At 41.8% G+C, this 18225-nt stretch overlaps 1 protein-coding gene and 1 long non-coding RNA gene across 2 annotated transcripts in view; both read right to left on the minus strand.

The window, feature by feature from the left end:
- Positions 1 to 1641: 1641 nt before the first annotated feature.
- On the minus strand, positions 1642 to 6859 carry LOC310990856. Its single transcript, XR_014595595.1, has 3 exons — positions 6416 to 6859; positions 1814 to 1832; positions 1642 to 1701 (listed from the first exon to the last, which is right to left on the minus strand). It is a non-coding gene; the product is annotated as an uncharacterized lncRNA (long non-coding RNA).
- A 6720-nt stretch (positions 6860 to 13579) lies between these two features.
- Positions 13580 to 18225, minus strand: part of LOC310991306 (multiple epidermal growth factor-like domains protein 9) — a 37174-nt gene continuing 32528 nt past the window's right edge. The window contains exons 5-6 of the mRNA XM_083978959.1: positions 17467 to 17736; positions 13580 to 15590 (exon numbers count right to left, since the gene is read on the minus strand). Coding sequence (XP_083835085.1) covers positions 15061 to 15590; positions 17467 to 17736 — 800 coding nt within the window. The 3' untranslated portion in view covers positions 13580 to 15060. The remainder of the gene's footprint in view (positions 15591 to 17466; positions 17737 to 18225) is intronic.

An 18225-nucleotide genomic window follows, 5' to 3' on the forward strand; every position in this document is an offset into this window, starting at 1 on the left:
AAAAGTGCTAAAAAAAAAAGGTGGCAACACTTTATAATAAGTAGGCTACACACAATTATGCATTAGTTAAGCGTTAATAAATACTGAATTCTTAATTTGTAAAGCATGAATACTCATTAGTATGTAGTTTATAAATATAGTGAGTGCTTAACCTTAACTCTAACCCTATGAGTAAAACATTTTAACTGTGTTTTCATAAACTATTCATGCTTTATAAATGATGAATTCAGTATTTAATGCTAACCTCATGCTTAATAGTGTGTACTTATTATAAAGTGTTACCAAAAAGGTTAGGTAAAAGTTAGTGTTGTTCTGTAAACAATTAAGTCTCTGAATTTGGTTTATTTAACAACTAGTTACGGTAAGTTTTAGTTTTGGTTTTTGACCATGTGTGTTTATGTGTTACTGAGAAGAGCTGCTTTCCCACCATCTGACCAGCTGTGAGTCATGATGAGCATTCCTGAAAATCCACTGTTATTCACCATTCTTGCTCATGCACATTTTCCTTATCAGATTAAAAGATTTCAAGCTATTAAGATGCGTTCACACCGGACCTTTTTCTTTTTCTCGCTGGCGACGAGTTTACATGTTAAATCAATGCAAACGAGCGATTGAGCGTTTAATCGTCGCTCGAGATGATTGGCTGCCGTAATCCCGGTGGTGCCGGTGTAAACAGAGACACATGGCAGTGGGCAGTGGCGTGCACAGGGGGGGGGGGGGGGGGGGGGGGGGGGGGCAGGCCCTGTGGCCCAATTGTTGAAAAACGCGTGCTAAAGTGCCCCCTGGGAGCCAAAACGCGTGTTAAAGTGCACTCTTGGAAGCCAAAACACGTGCTAAAGTGTCCTCATGGGGGGCAAAACGTGTGTTAAAGTGCCCTCTAGGAGCTAAAACATGTGCTCAAGTGCCCTCATGGGGGCCAAAACGTGTGCTAAAGTGCCCTCTAGGAGCCAAAACGTGTGCTAAAGAGCCCTCTAGGAGCCACAATGCGTGCTAAAGTGCCCTCTAGGAGCTGAAACGCGTGCTTAAGTGCCCTCTTGGGAGCCAAAACGTGTGCTAAAGTGCCCTCTTGGGAGCCAAAACACGTGTTAAAACAGGCCACATCGATGTTTTTTAGTCTTAAGGTATTGATATTATAAAACAGGCCAAATCAACGTTTAAAAAGGCCAAATTTTTTTCGCACCATGTCGCTACAGTCTCACTCTTGTCACTCTTGTCATTTTCTGAAACTTGGCAGCCCTGAAAGTGCCCTCTAGGAGCCACATCTAGGAGCCAAAACATGTGCTAAAGTGGCCTCTTGGGAGCTAAAACACGTGTTAAAGTGCCTTCAGGGAAGCCAAAACGCGTGCTAAAGTGCCCTCTTCAGTGGCGAGGACGCGCTATTAGGTGCCCCTTTTTTTCCTTTTCGCCCCTGCCCTTCAAAAAGTCTGTGCACGCCACTGGCAGTGGGCATGACGCCATCAAAGCGAAACTGCGAGTCTGTGCCAAATTGACGAGCGAATGCAGCTGAGCGACAGAGCGACAGCGACAAAAATAAAAGGTCCGGTGTGAACGCACCTTTACAGTCACTGCAACATACACAACCCAATAGTCTGATAGGAGAGAAGAGCACAACCTTATGCTTGAGGGAACTTTGCACCTTACCTGTTAGCATTATGCTTGGATATTCCAAGTCTGTAGATTGCTGCTGCCTGGGGCGGATTTCTGCAAGAAAATTTTCAAAAGTGGTGTTTTAGGCTACACATTGAAGAACGATTGATTTCACAGTTATTCAAGATGATCTGTAATCTCACTAATGAGTTAACAAGATATTTACCTGATGGTTGGCTGTCTTCCTGAAAGGAAGCAAACAATGTTTTAGGAACACTTGTAATTCAAAGAAACTAAAACAACACAGAGAAAATACAGAGCCTTCAATAATTTCAGAAACATTCAGGGGTGAATTTTTTTTAAACTCTACCGTTTTACTGTTATTAGGTTTAAAATTCTGGCCAATTAGGGAGCAGAACCGTTGAGTGACTGGTCTGGAGACCGCTGCTACGAGGCCAGTGGGCGGGCTCTCGGCCGGCCAACGGCCGCACCGCTCCAAATATGGCAAGTAGAATCCAACATGGCGCGGTTCAAACCCCCGTAGTAGAGGCACAAAACAGACTCCCCCAAACCAATGGGTGACGTCACGGGTGCTACGTCCATTCTTTTTACAGTCTATGGTAAAGACACACCTAAGGATGACAGGTGATAATGCAGATCAGAATAGTCTCAGGAGTAGGTTTATTACCTTTAATTGTCGGTGCAAGCTGTTTTGAGATTGGCTGGGCAGAGACCCAAGCTGCTCAGCTAATGCAACGGAGGCTCATGGTATTTCTATGTTTCCCTCATCAAACGAAACAATCCAACAACTCCTAAACACTCTCATGGACAAGTTGTGACCTGCACATTCGCCACGCTATGAAATAATAACGTATAATTGGGCTATGTAACATTACGACACACTAAGTAAATACTTGAAACTACTTTCCCTTTTGAGGTCACTCTGCCGAGCAGCTGTGTCGAGAATGTAGTTCTCGAAATGTTCAATTATTATTTCATAGCGTGTTGAATGTGCAGGTCACAACTTGTCCACGATAGCGTTTGAGTTGTTGGATTGTTTATTTGATGAGTTTGATAAGGGAAAGCCCAGAAATCCCACATGCTGTGCAGAGCTCACGTCTTCCCCCACAATCTCAAAACAGCTTGCACCGACAATTAAAAGTAGCCTAATGACCCTACCCCTAGGGATTATAGCAAAGGGGCGAATTTGCCAAAATGTTGAAATATCCCTTTGATCTGTTATATCTGTTATAATCATTGAACTTGGAAGTAGAGAGTGGTCTCTGGCGCAACTTCACCAATCCACAAGGTGCATGGAGAGTGAAAACAAAGTGGAGAGCAGTCAAAGGAGCTCCAGCAACACTCGTAATGGAAAAACAACTTAGACTATAATAATCATTGAACTGTCTTGAAATGAAAACTGAGTGTGTCATTAAACTGATATAATTGTGTACTGGGTTGATCAGATATTTTAAGCTGGTGGATGAAAAAAGAGTGCAAATTTAAACTGTATTTATAGTTTAGTAGGCTGTTTTGGTTTTGACCTTAGCCTCAGGCCACCAGGCTCTTTAGTTTAGTTTAGTTTAATAAGTTTATTTGTATCAGGGACAATGTACAAAATAACATTAGTCTCGAAATGAGACGAGATGCCTTGCCTCTTCAGAGAGGAGAACAGCCTGCTTCTGTTAACTCCGAAATTTGTCCGCATTCTGGTTCCGGTCTTCTGGCGGATCCGGAAATCACCAAATTCACCAAAGTAAAAGTGTTCACCAACATAAAACTAAATAGACAATAACTTGTAATGCAGTAAAAGCAAAAGGTTAACTTAATGGCTCAGGGATTTCATTGTAAATTATATTCCTTAAATTAAAAAGTTTCACCTCATTTTATTAAAGCAGAAGTGAGTGGTCTGGTCGTTTTCGCTAATGCTGCGTTCCAGGCAGGCTTTTGAAATCGTAAATTACAGCTTCAAGTCACAACTTACGACTTTGTAGCGTTCCAGGCAACCCACTCGTGTTTTTCCGACCTGTTTTACCGGTGAAAGTCACTATAACGGCCACTCGTAACTTCCGACCGGTGAACTCGTACCAGATCGAACTGGTACGACTTCACGGTCGGAAAAATACGAGTTTCCTTGAACGCACCATAACAGTCCTCGTCCCTACGTCGCCACATTCACGGCGTTCCTTGGCTGCACACACAGCCCTGCATGCCATTCTCTCTCCTCATTGGATAAAAACTGTAGGATACGATAAATGTTTTCTCCTCGGCTCAGAGCAGAGAGTGACTGACAGACCCGTGTTTCGGTCCAAACACTCTATGTAAGTGATTGCTGTCGGAAGATAGAACTATTTAAGACTTATATTAACACAAATATATCACTTACTTCTGCTTTAACTTGGTGCTTTTACTTTGACGTAAAGGCCTGTCTCTTTCGCCCTGGTTCCGGTTGCTTACCAAAACAGCCAGTCAACGGCCCCAGACTATTTTGACCTAAACAAACAACCACAATATACCGGAACTGTAAACCATTTCTTACTAATCGTGCAGCCTTACATGCTAGCTTTGGCTTACCTTTTTTCATTTTTTTTAGTTGCATAATTAAGTTACTTTTTTTTTGCAATTATGAGAAAAGGCTTGTTGTTGAATCTAAGGGGCAGCATTTCACCAGGCGGCGCTCATCCTGTCTTTCATTGGGACTAAAGCATGGATGTAGGCTATTAGTTATATTAGAAAAAACGTGACCATGACCATGGTACATGGTTACTAAGCAACGACACAACTGAAAAATCAAGATGGCGTCGTTCTGTCCCACCTTATAATAATAATAATAATAATAATAATAATAATAATAATAATAATAATAATAATAATAATAATAATAATAATATATAATTATACTATAAAAAGACATTGTTGATGCATTACTTTTGAAAAATGTATCCTTTTGATGAAAAAGTTGTAGCTATAACAACAAACTTCTTTTGTGGATGGGAATCATAATACATCCATGATGGAAATCAGAGCTTTTTTTGTGCTAGGGACTCATATTATTATTATTTTTTTAAGTGCATTTTTGTAACACATGTAGGCCTAGATTTTAAGAACGCGGCGAAAAAATAAAAATAAAAACGCTCCATGAACCAATTGATCCAAATGTCTAGGCGCTAATTTAAGCAAACAATGCAACCGGAAATGAACGTGGAACCTATTTCTTTGTAAACTTAAAATCTTATATCTAGACATTAGGCCAACATTTTGAGGCACTTTCAGTTCTGGGAGCGCTGTTAAGTTTACTGGGTTGAGCAGGTGCCCCAGCCCTTGCTGCACCCGGTAGAAGGTGTGCCCATAGGCATGTCATTCCCCGCTCTCTCTACCCCCATTGGCCGCGTTTCCCAGATTCGATCTTTCTTAAGGACTTAAGAAGGCTCTTAAGAAGGGTTCGGCTAAGAAGGAGCGCTAAGATACGGGTGTTTCCCAGATGCGTTCTTAACTGCCTTCTTAAGATCACGCCAAAGAAGCTTCTTAAGAAGCTCTTAACGGGAGCTGTCCACCACCACAGTACTGAAACTGAATCAATCGATGCCAGGCAAATCGATTATTATATCACACGCCACCTATTACGCGCATAAATCACACACAGTGACAAGCGCAGCTGCACCGACGGGCGATGAATAAACCGAAAACGGGATTTCCACTTGTCAAACATGGGGTTAACACAGGTCCCGGTGTCCGCGGGCCTGATTAGAAACTTCTCCGCTGTTGTTGCCGCGTTGGTCACGGGCAGCGACGGACTGGCCGTAGGTGACACGGCACAGCCGCGTAAAGATGCGGCCAGACGGCTGCGTGACCATGTGATTGATGTGTGTGAAAATAAAAATAAAAATGTGCGCAGGGGCTGGCTGGTTTACAGCCAGACAACTCTGGAAAGGATGAAAACACAAGGTAGCAAATAGCTCACTTCATAGAGTATCCCCACTGCAAGTTGAAGCATTGCTGTGGTCTGGGTTCAAATCCACCCAATAGAAAATTATTTTGGTGGTCAACACGTTTTTCTTTTCTCATCATCACTGAATGATCAATGCTATACATATGTATATAGGCTACATATATATTGAGGCAGTGGAGTGTTAATGCGTGACAGTCTTTTTAGTGCCAGTATAAAATGGCACAGGAGGGTCAGTGTCACGGCTGCCACACTCCGTGACACTGACCCTTGCTTGCGATGCCCCCACCACACCAAGAAGCTGCCCACTGCATAAAAACACGATGCAACAGCGACACTAGGGGTTGATTAAAGAACGGCTGTGTTTTTGATGTTCATGCAGATATGGGACGTGGATGTGTGCGTAAAAATTATGATAAATGATAGTCATGATGATTAATTTTATTTGTGTGCATGATGTGCAGAGCACACTCATATTTAGGTTATTTATTGTTCTTATTTTATTTTTTATCTCTATTTTTTATTTCGGCACATATTTAATATGTTTTAAACATACGATGTGCACTGTTTAAATATTGCTTAGTGTGATATTGATTTGCCTTGAAAAAGTGCTAAAAAGTCGCTAAGAAGACTCGAAAGAGTGGGTCAGCTCGATCTTACATTTCCTTCTTAGTGAAAGATCTTCTTAAGCTAAGAGCGACTCTGGGAAACACGTTCTTCTTTCACAGCGTTCTTAAGAGCGCTCCAAAGAAGATCTTAGCGCTAAGAGCTTCTTAACAAATCTGGGAAACGCGGCCATTGTCTGTCTATACTGCCCTGTAAATGAAAGGCAAATAATAATAATAATGAAGATAATAATGATATATAAATAATAAATCTTACATGGTTGTGCTGTGCTTCTTTGCCGCGTAATCCCAGTGCGACCAGTAAAATCACACCTGTGAAAAACTGTATCAGGACCACCACGATTAAAATGTGAACCATCCGCTGTAATCGCTTCTCTCTCTTATTTTGCAGATAGAGTCTTGCCTCGTCCATGGAGCAGTCGTATTCATCCATGCTGCTGGTTTTTCTTCACCCGAGGATCACCGTCCCCATTTATCAACGCGGTGTCGCCCACGTTGGGAAACAAAAAAAAAAGCCCAAGTCACGATTTAACAAAGTTTTTCACCGAGTTTCGAGGACGTCAAATGCCAATTTCCGCTTTCTGTAGTGGCAGTGGGTCCAAAGACTGCAAAACGTCTAATCAGCAGGAACAATGTGCCTCTCGGCGCTCTGCACACTTGGAGTCGAAGAATCCGTTTTTAAAATCACAGCAAGTGCTGACTTTACTGGCAGTGACAGCCCATGTCAGAGGGGGCGTAGGCCTACAGCCTCCAACGCAGACACAAACACAACGCGCGTTGTAAGGAGTGTAATCCGCCTAATAGGCTATGACATCAAACTGTCAACCTGATACACTTCCTGAAACTGACATTACCTGCAAACTTGAAAAAAGAAACCCCAATGACAATTTAACATTGATATTTGTCAAGATCATTATGCAATAGCCTATTGAGATTAAAAATAGAACAAAAAACAAAATATAGATAGGCTAGTATTTAATCACACAGCATTATGATTTTCATCTATGAACTAAACCCTCTCCATCAGGCTTTCACCACCAGAGAAAGTGCAATCACTCTCATGACAGATAAAAAAAAACACATTGAGATTGTGAAGTGAAACTCACACAGAGTTAGGCTATTTATTTGTAATATAATCACACTGAAAATAAAATAACACCATTATCCCTTCAGAAACGAGAAGCTTCTATCAAACTAACCTCCAATGTCTAAGATATATCACATAGCATTGTGATTTTCATCTAAGAACACACAAACCCTCTCCATCAGGCTTTCACCACCATTTGAATGATCTGATAAGCATGACATAGGCAAAAAACACATTGAGACTGTGAAGTGAAACTCACACAGAGATAGGCTATTTGTTTGTAATATAATCACACTGGAAATAAAATAACACTATTATCCCTTCAGAAACGATAAGCTTCTATCAAACTAACCTCGAATGTCTATCACTTACACTATTTGTTTTGAAAATGTGTCATTTAATGTCTCTGTATAAACCAATTTGCATTTTAAAGAGGTAACAATACATTGTCATTCATCATGCTGCCTTATCATTTTCACATTCATTCACAAGAGATTGGGAAATCCCTATTAAAAAACAAAACAAAACAGTGAAACAAGCAGATGTTTTGTTCTGCAAGTAGCCATATCATCATGACACATGGTCACTTAGCATGAAATGAGGTGGTAATGACGAGTCTGTCTGCAGCTGCAAATGCAAACCTTGTACCTGCAGTGCACAGACTAAGTTGTTCATATGAGCTGAGGCAGAATAATTAACATCTTCACCTTTAAATGTCTATTGCCTACTGCGGTTTATCTTTACCACTGTTGGAAAGTGAAGCATTAACCTCCAGGGCTGGAAAATTAAGTCAGTTGTCAAAACAAAATCAAAATAATCAGTTGCGCCATATTGATTTTAATTATTAATTTGTGTGTGTGTGTGTGTGTGTGTGTGTGTGTGTGTGTGTGTGTGTGTGTGTGTGTGTGTGTGTGTGTGTGTGTGTGTGTGTGTGTGTGTGTGTCATCTGAGGTTTTCAAGGTATGATTGGCTTCTTGTCTCCACACATGATTCACACCTCTGGTCAGGCCTGGAGCCAGAGACTAGTTGTCAATGGCACCAGAAGAGCAACTCCACTGGCTGGGCTGCTCCTCAGAAAACCTGTTGCTGACGTCACGCAGGCTGTTCACATTTTGTTCTTGACAGTCTGTGGTGTATGCACAAGCAAGATTTCGTGACATTGCAACCACTTTTCCAGAAGATTAGAGGCAGTCCAAAGAAATCGTCTTGAGGGCCATCATACATCTGGTTATTATAATTTGTTTGTGATATTTGGACCAAGATCCCGAGTCACAATCATTTTGTTCTTAACTGATTTTGATACTTTGTGTAATTATTTCCAAATTTGACTCCATTTTTCAATTCCTAATCTGCCCAGATCAGTTTCCCAATTTCTTTGAGCATATTCCAATTGTTTCCTGTTGGGCTGTTTAACATTTTATAAAGTTTAAAAGCAATCTTATGTTTCTGTTTGAAATACGTTAAAGGGATAGTAGCATTTTTTTTAAAAGTGGGGTTGTATGATCTACAAATAGTCCTTAAGTACTTTAATTGCAGTAGAAGACTCTCTGCACTCCTCCCGTTAGCAACGCCAGCCCATAGCCCTGCCTAGAGATTTACAACATACAGTGTTGTGAACAGACCCAAAGAAATGGCCTATTTTCGCGGCCTAAAAGAGGTTTTACCTGAAAAAAAAAACACAGTTCCATTGTTCGCTATAATATAATTTTTTCCAGCCCTTCAAAGTGCAGGAAAAACGCAGTTTTTATTTGGACCTAACCAACTACTGATCGGCGGGCGCTAACCCTTGGCGGAGGGATACGTGAGTTGGTTGGGTCCAAATAAAAACTGCTTTATATATTTATGTACAACAATCCATTTAATGCACATACAACACTCTGCTGGCCTGACAAACTGCCACACCCCGTGTTTTGAACTCTAAAAAAAAGAAAAGCATAAGATAGAACAAAAAAATATATTACATACACAAAATTATTCTCTTCGGAGATCTAGTAAACATTTCTTCAGGGCTGGACTCTTCAGTTTTATTTATTTATATAATCAATCCACTTATTCCATCTTTTCAGACATTCTGGTTCTCGATTTCTGATTCTATATGTAATTCTTTCCATTTCCAAAATATTATTTACAGTTAATTTCCAGAAGGGGAAATGGATTTTTGCCAATTTCTTGTTATTTGCTTCAGAGTTGCTATTCTGTATAAGTATTTGTCTTTTTCTGTTGTAAGTTCAGCTGGTGTTATTCTTAAAAGAATGCATTGCAGTTCCAATGTTTTGGAAAATCGAAAAAATAGATTCTATATTTTTTTCCAGAATGGTTTTAGTGATGGGCAGAAATAGAAAATGTGTGAGTGGTTTGCATGGTGCTCCCCACAATTTCTCCAGCAGTCTGGGGTGATGGATGTTGTGAATTTAGACTGTATTTCTGGAGTAATGAAAAAGTGTGTGTATACCTTCTATGAGAATTTCCACCAATATCCAGAATTTGTTGTTTTGTGTATTGTAGGCTACTATAGGCATTTTTCCAATCGTCGTCTTCTATTTGTACCCCAAGCTCCAGATTCCACTATGTCCTAATTGAGTCTTGTGTTTCTTCACTGTCTCCTAGTATTTTATATATTTTTGAGAGCGTATTCTTGATATCTAAATTATAATTTTTTGTCATGAAAGTTATGAATTGATGTTGTTTGTGGTGACCCTGTCTTTTCTGGCTTCTTGTCTCCGCACATGATTCACACCTCTGGTCAGGCCTGGAGCCAGAGACTAAGTTGTCAATGGCACCAGAGGAGCAACTCCACTGGCTGGGCTGCTCGTCAGAAAATCTGTTGCTGACGTCACAGAGGCTGTTCACATCTTGTTCTCGGCTTGTCTCTGTGGTGTATGCGCAAGCAAGATTTCGTGACATTGCAACCAGCGAGGAGGCCAGTCATAGTTCAGCGTGATGCTTATGCATCACACTTTACTGGAAATGTACCGTTTCCAGCTGTATAATTCTTGTGGTGGTCATGTGACTAGGGGTCACATGTCTCCAGGTGTGTATGGGGTTTCTCTAAGTGGACATAGATGGCTTCTTTCACTCCTCTCTCAAACCATCTTCCCTGTCCAAAACAAGGACATTGGAGTCCTCGAAAGAGTGACCTTTATCCTTCAGATGCAGATGTACAGCTGAGTCCTGTCCCGATGAGGTGGCTCTTCTGTGTTGTGCCATGCGTCGGTGGAGGGGCTGTTTGGTTTCCCCTATGTAGAGGCCATAAGGGCACTCCTCGCTGCATTGGACTGCATACACAACATTACTGAGTTTCAAGTCTCAGGGGTGTGGTCATGTGACTCTGGGTTTAAATACCTGGGTTTCTTGCATTAGTCTCAGAACTGAAGAAGCCTCTTGGATGAGGGGTGAAACGTCTTCAAGGAAGAGAAGAAGTTCTGTTGCTTTTTTTTACTAAAACTCCACAAGAATAAGATGACCTGGATGACTGAGAACCTCCTTGACAAACTGCCACACCTCATGTGTTGAACTCTTAGGTTGTTAAAATTCCTTAATGATTCAGCTCGGTGCTTCGTGGGTTGTAACGAGATGTCCTGTGGGTTTGGTTGAGCTTGGTGATGACCACTAAGAGGTGTGGGTGGTTGTTTTAGTCCAGCATTGTGCTTTGTTTGCCCAAGGCTCTGGTTGGGACAGACTGATTGTCTCTTGCCCAACATGGATTTGTTTATCTGCCTATTTTCTTCTTTTTTTTTATTCCATTGTCTTTTAACAAAAATTGAGTACTCTGCTAAACTGAATTGCCCCTCTGGGATGGGATGGGAATAAAGTCGCCTGAAGTCTGAAGTTGAGAGAGACAGGAAATGGGGAGACAGAGAGAGGGGGAAATGACATGTAGCAAAGAGCCACCTGCCACCAGGGGGGTCGAACCAGGGCTCTGCATATGTTGCTTAATTTTTTTGTCAAAACAAAGACATTAATCAGAACATCTTTATCTGGAGGGGATCTTTAACATGTGAGCCTGAAGATACGTGAAAAACACAAAGACAACAGTTAATCCCATTTTTTATTTGAGAGTTGAGCTCCAACGTCAGGGTATTATTTACATCATTTCGTTCTTTGTTCTAAGTTCTGGGTGATGTTTCTTAGTCCTGCAGTTGCGAATATGGCAGAGTCCACTGATAATAAAGAAATAAAAATACAAAAAGCCGTGGGCTGACAGGGACACCACCCTCCAGAGTGAAAAGTTTGGGAGCTTTTTGAGTGACAGTGTACACACAGTATCCTACCTGTACATTAATAGTGCTACTATTCACATTCATCTGTACAGTAATCATATTTACAGTGATCACATTAGGGAAAGAGCCAGTACCTGAGGAGTTAGTTCCATAATTAGCTTTACTCATTCACTGTGGTAAAAAGAAGCGCACCCAACCAATGGTAACCCAAACAACACAGAGAACACAGGATCCATGTCCAGGATCGGTTTGAAGCTTTGAAGTGCATTGATTTTACAGCAAATCACTGTTGGATCTGATGCAACTCGACTGTACATGATAATAACTGGAAGGTGGACCCCCTTTTTTTTTATAGTTAGGGTCCGGGCAGCGCAGCTGACAGGACACTATTGTATTCCTAGGAATTCTTCTTCTTCTTCTTCTTTCTTTCTTTCTTCTTCCAAGGAAGTCATACTTCCCATGGGCGAAAACTCACCAAACTTTGCACAAAGGTTCAGTCCCATGCCAGATTCACTCAACTCCAAGGACATGTGCCCCCCCCTCCTAGGGGGGGCACAATAAGCGTTTAAATTTAAAAACTTTAAAAATTCCTACCAAACCAACGGTAGATGCTACAGTGTTGAAACTTCACCACAATGTAGCCTCAATACTGCTGAAACTTTTGTCCACTTAAACTTATTACAAATTATAAAGTCCATCACTCTGTTTTTTTCAATAACTGTAAAACTTTTAAAATGTATCTCCTCCCACAATTTTTGCTCAATTGTCACCAAACTTGCTACAGAGCATCTCCAGACTGTCCTCCACAAAACTTGTTTCTCGGATTTTTGATTAAGCAAAAATTGAGCCTGCAGTGCATGAAAACATTTGACTGTAAACAGTACTGTAAACATATACCATCAAATTCTTGCTAAATACATTTTCAAACTTCCTGAAAAAAAATGACAATATTCTGGAGTCATGGTTGATGAAGTTTGGCAAATATCAGAATTTTATCTCAAAAACTGAATTTTTGAGAACATTTTGAATTCTGCTCTCATGGGGACAACTGCAGTCAATGTGAGTGTGGAATTTTTGAACATCAGATTTTCTCTTATGAAGCAAAACACTTATTATTAAAAACAAATCACCAACATTTCCATGCTGTCAAGATGCAATTTATGTATTATCAGATTTTTGTTTAGATGACTGAATTTCTGACTTTTGACCATTTCATCACAACAGCTGCCCGGGCACTGGCTCACCTGAGTGGATAAATGAAGCTACACAGCAGGTCTCACTACCAGCCAATTAGCTCAGCGAGTTTGGAGCTGGTTCTTGGTGTCAGAGGTTGTGAGTTCGAGACCCAGCAAGGGTGATGATGATGATGACAGATCAAAATGTCACATGTCCTCAAGCTGTTTTGCTGTCTAGATGCAATTTATGTATTAACAGATTTTTGTTTAGATAACAGAATTTCTGATTTTCTGACCATTTTTGAAATCTGCGTTCACAACAGCTGCCCGGGCACTGACTCACTTGAGTGGATAAATGAAGCTACACAGCAGGTCTCACTACCAGCTAATTAGCTCAGCGAGTTAGGAGCTGGTTCTTGGTGTCAGAGGTTGTGAGTTCGAGACCCAGCAAGGGTGATGATGATGATGATGATGACAGATCAAGATGTCAGTTGTCCTCAACACGAAATACAAGACAATTGTCCTAATGGTGGCATCACAGCAAGTCTCTAAATTTAAAAATCCAAATAGCTTGGACTGGACCATGTGCGAAGGCTCCTAACATCTTAGAGTCACAGTAGATGTTTTACAAATACATATCATTATTTTACCTCAAAAACTGATTTTTCTTTTTACTGTGGTTTCAAATCTGCCTGTGCGACAGTGAATGGTTTACTCAACTTGTGAAGCCACTGTTACACTGCCACTTGTCAATTAGCTCAGTGTGGTAGACAACGGTCTTTGGTTCCAGAGGTTGTGGGTTCAATCCTCAACTGATGCAAATTGAACATTTTAAGGTCAACTGTCCTGTCTTCCTATTCTCCTGTTTGTTGCTCAGAATTGCCTAAATATGCCCAAAAGTAGCCCGGACCCGACCCATTGCTGCGCAGCAGCTATAATTTTTTTAGTTTTTACAATGCACAGGCTGTTTTCTGCTGTTGCTCAGGAAGCTCAACATGTGCATATAGACTAAACTAATTTGGAATCAGTCAGTCAATTTGACAACACATGCTGCAAATACTCACAACACAAACACAGACAGCTGCACCAGCTGCACTGCTGAACAACAGAACCCATGTTCTTCATTACTTTGAAGAGCTTCTGAAGATAAAAATGATTGAACGAGTGCACACGGATGTATTGTAATACATGTATTACATAACAATACCCCCATGCAGGTGCATTCCACTGAGCACGTCGCTTTTACTGTAGGTGTTCCCTGGAAACACTTTGTTTTGTTATGAGTATTTACAGCTAATGAGTTGTATTGTGAATTTGTTTGCGTTTTGTCTGTTTGCATGTTGTTCTTTCATAGCAGTGTGTTGAATTCTCGGGGGCCACCAAAGTTTTTTAAACCCACAACAACAGTTTCAAGGCTAGAAAACTGTTCATGTTCATTTATCAAACAGCCCTGAACTCGGCCTCTACATGTGAAACATTGTTGGTAATGGTTTATTCAATTTTTGCTGAGGTAGGCAGCAAAGAGCAGATTAGATTATGAGCAGATTATGGCGGTTTACACAAACCCTGCAGTAGTGCCAAATGTAAGAGTTTATAAATGGTGGTTGTATCTTTAAAAGGAACACTCCTCTTTCGACTTCAGGTGAGCTGGCACGCTTGAACAGAAAGGAAGCTATGAACAAAAGGTGAGGTTGTTAAAATTCCTGTGCCAGCAGCCTTTATCTTCCCCTTGACGACTCTCTCTCCAAAACACGTAAACTATACATGAGAACATATCGGCCAATTCAAATTACCATTCGACAGCACATTAAGATAAAAACACCATGAATAAACACATCATACATGTGCAGCATTCCTCCCAAGAATGAAACGTCAACCAAATAAATAAGAACTGAATAAAAATTCATTAAATAACAATCATTGTCTTAGTTTCGGATCACTGCTCCTGGTGATCCAATTATAACTTAAACAGTCAAAAGTCCATTTTTAAAAATATCTGAAATGCTAGGCTCCTGCAGGATCTCTAACTGGTGTCAGGATCACTGTTTCAGCACACAGGTGGACGCTCTGCACCCGTCTCATGCGATGCCAATCACCCAACTAATCTGCATAACAGTGCCCAGTGCCGGCACAACTCAAACAAACACCTTTTTTTTTCTCTCTTTGGATCCTTTTTCACTGATTCCACACAAAATCATATCAAAAAGGGAAAGAAAAAAAAAGAGAAAAAACGTTTCAAGTGGAAACTCTTTCACGTCTTTGATCAGCGCCGTCCGTTTGCAGAGTGTTGTGAAGTGTCGTAGCCGAGCAGGATAACAACAAGCAGTCATACATGAAGGAGCTTTGGATTTGGTACTTTCCAGCAGCTTTTGTGTCATCTGTAAATCTAGGTGTCCAGCCTGGGGATGGACGGGGCGTGTTAGGCCTTGTAGCAGTTGCCCTGCGTGGTGAGCGCCAGCTGGCCGTTGGGCGCCACCTCGTTGGCCTCGTCCTCCAGCAGGCCCGACACGTCAGCGTTGGGGATGCTGTCGTGGTAGCTGCTGAAGCTGATGTTGTCCTCTTTCAGCTCTATGGTCCAGAACGGGGCGTTGAGCTTGCGGTTCTGGTACTCCCGATAGGTGTACACGCCTCCGACAAAGCCCAGCAGCAGCAGCACCACCAGGATGATGACGGCCAGGATGATGATGTTGAACTGCGTCCAGGAGACCTCCGTCAGGGCCGCCGTGGTGTTGTCGGTGGGGCTGCTCAGGCTGGTGAGCAGGGCCTGCGTGGTGGCCGCCGTGGTCAGCGTGGTGCTCATGTTGCCGCTGGACGTGGCGGCGGGGACTCCTCTCGCTGTGGGGGAGCTCGAGGTGGTGCTGGTGGTGGTGGAGGGCGAGGGCGAGGACGTGGTCGACGAGGGGGCCTCTGTTGTGGTCGCGCCTGCTGGCGGGGGGATGAGTCGTGGTGCTGAGGAGAGAAAAAGGTGTGTAATCATGAGTAAAGACTTTCAGCGCTCTACTGGACTCAATGTTGTGGATGTAAAATCAAAGTAAGCTGCGACACCTAGTGGCGAACAGACGTAACTACATGTAACTGTGAAAACACCTGCTGCATTTCTCTGTTTCAGGCTTTTATGTGATAACTTCCAGTGACTGTCGATTGCTCTTTTTGTCTATGTTTTCATTTTATTATGATTGATCTGGTTATACATAAATGTTTTTAACATGTTTTTATTTTATGCCTGTTTATGTCAAACAATAAATGCAGGTAATATCTTAATTTACATTTATTGTATGAAAATTGGCATCCAAATAAAGATTATTATTATTATCATGGTACCAATGTTGCAATACCCTTGTGAAGGATTTATAGTTAGTCTAAAATTAGCTTATTAATTCAGTTAACACTTAAAGCAGAAGTGAGTGATCCGGTCGTTTTCGCTAATGCTGCGTTCCAGGCAGGCTTTTGAAATCATAAATTACAGCTCCAAGTCACAACTTACGACTTTGTAGCGTTCCAGGCAACCCACTCCTGTTTTTCCGACCTGTTTTACCGGTGAAAGTCACTATAACGGCCACTCGTAACTTCCGACCCGTGAAATCGTACCAGTACGTCTTTTTGTACAGTCTATGTACCAGATCGAACTGGTGCGACTTCACAGGTCGGAAAAAAACGAGTTTCCTTGAACGCACCATAACAGTCCTCGTCCCTACGTCGCCACATGCACGGCGTCCCTTGGCTGCACACACAGCCCTGCATGCCGTTCTCTCTCCTCATTGGATAAAAACTGTAGGATACGATAAATGTTTTCTCCTCGACTCAGAGCAGAGCAGAGGGACTGACAGACCCGTGTTTCGGTCCAAACACTCTATGTAAGTGATTGCTGTCGGAAGATATAACTATTTAAGACTTATATTAACACAAATATATCACTTACTTCTGCTTTAATAAATCATAAACATAGATTTATATATGACTTATAACACTACCAATTACTCTCACTATTGCATAACATCCAGTGAGACCAACAACCAGCAAGTAGCATCTCCATGTTAATATCCACTGTGCAACAATAGTCTGATCAACACCTCAAGTTTCATTTGGAAGATCAAATTATAGCAAATCACATTATATCATATCAAATGACCAGGTTCGGTCTCGGCAGTATCGTTTCCACTGACCTGCTGTCGGCAGCCGTCCTCGTTAGGATCACAGGTGATTATAATGAGGTCTGGTCATTTGATATGATGTGATTTGCTATAATTTGATCTGCCAAATGAAACTTGATAACCGACATCACAGTTTGCATGTGATGTCGGTTATCCAGGGTGAGCGCCGGTGTCAAACTACAACTCAGCATCATTAGCTCCAGTCTCAATAATCTATCAACCACATCCAACACAACTCTCCCTCTGTAATGAACACATGGTGGTGCATGAAGATGAAACTTTAGATATCACATTGTGTGTACATGCTGTGGACTTTGTTTTATGCATGATGTTGAATAGTTTTCCAGCGATAAATGTATTATCTTATTGTAATGTAATAACAAATAGCAGATCTTGCAATAAATACACTAATTACACTGCAAGCGGTGATATAATGTACCAGTCTCACTGTTTATACTGGCTTTATTTCACAGCTAAGGAGGAAACCTTACTGGAAGAGAGCCAGTGTAAATGTTATTGACTCCACCGTGTTTCCTGCTGTGACAGGTCAAAGTATTTGCTGGCAAAAGGTTTGTTGCTTTTACTTTGTGTTGGCTTGGCTGTTGTCATAACTAGTGCCTTACAGTCTGAGCCGTTCATGAAAACAAACGCGAACATTGTGGATTCAGTCTTACATGGACGGGTGCAGTTATGTGCCCGGGCGTCCCCTGTGAATCCAGGAGCACAGAGCTGGCACTGGGGACCGGTGGTGTTGTTGATGCAGCGAAGGCAGTGGCCGGTGTCGGGGTGACAAAGCTGGGTGGGGCCCTGAGGGTCTGCGTTCCCGCTGCAGTCACATGGAACACAGGCCCCGGAGGTTTTGTAGAAGCCGCCGCTGCACCTGTCGCACTGGGGGCCGGTGTAGTGGGGAAGGCACTGGTCACACGCTGGGAGGCCACTGGGATCTGCACAGGGACAGACAGAGACACATTCATACAGATATTAACCTGGAACCTGTGGCTTTTGCTTCAGGACACCTCGCTGAACTACTGTTATTCATTTGCACTTGTATCGCTACGATTGTGCCTTCTACTTTTTTAATATATATTTTCTTTTTCTTTCTAGTTTAGTTATATATACACACACACACACACACACACACACACACACACACACACACACACACACACACACACACACACACACACACACACACACACACACACACACACACACACACACACACACACACACACACACACACACACACACACACACACACACACACACACACACACACACACACACACACACACACACACACACACACACGATACATCCGATGTTACAGGAAGATTATAAAAACCACTGCTGGGATTAAACATTGACATTATCTCACAAAAACTGATTTATAAACTCTTCCTGAGTTAAAATGTTCTTACTGTGTTGTTTAG

This window comes from Trachurus trachurus (assembly GCF_905171665.1).
Source record: "Trachurus trachurus genome assembly, chromosome: 9".
Lineage (NCBI taxonomy): Eukaryota > Metazoa > Chordata > Actinopteri > Carangiformes > Carangidae > Trachurus > Trachurus trachurus.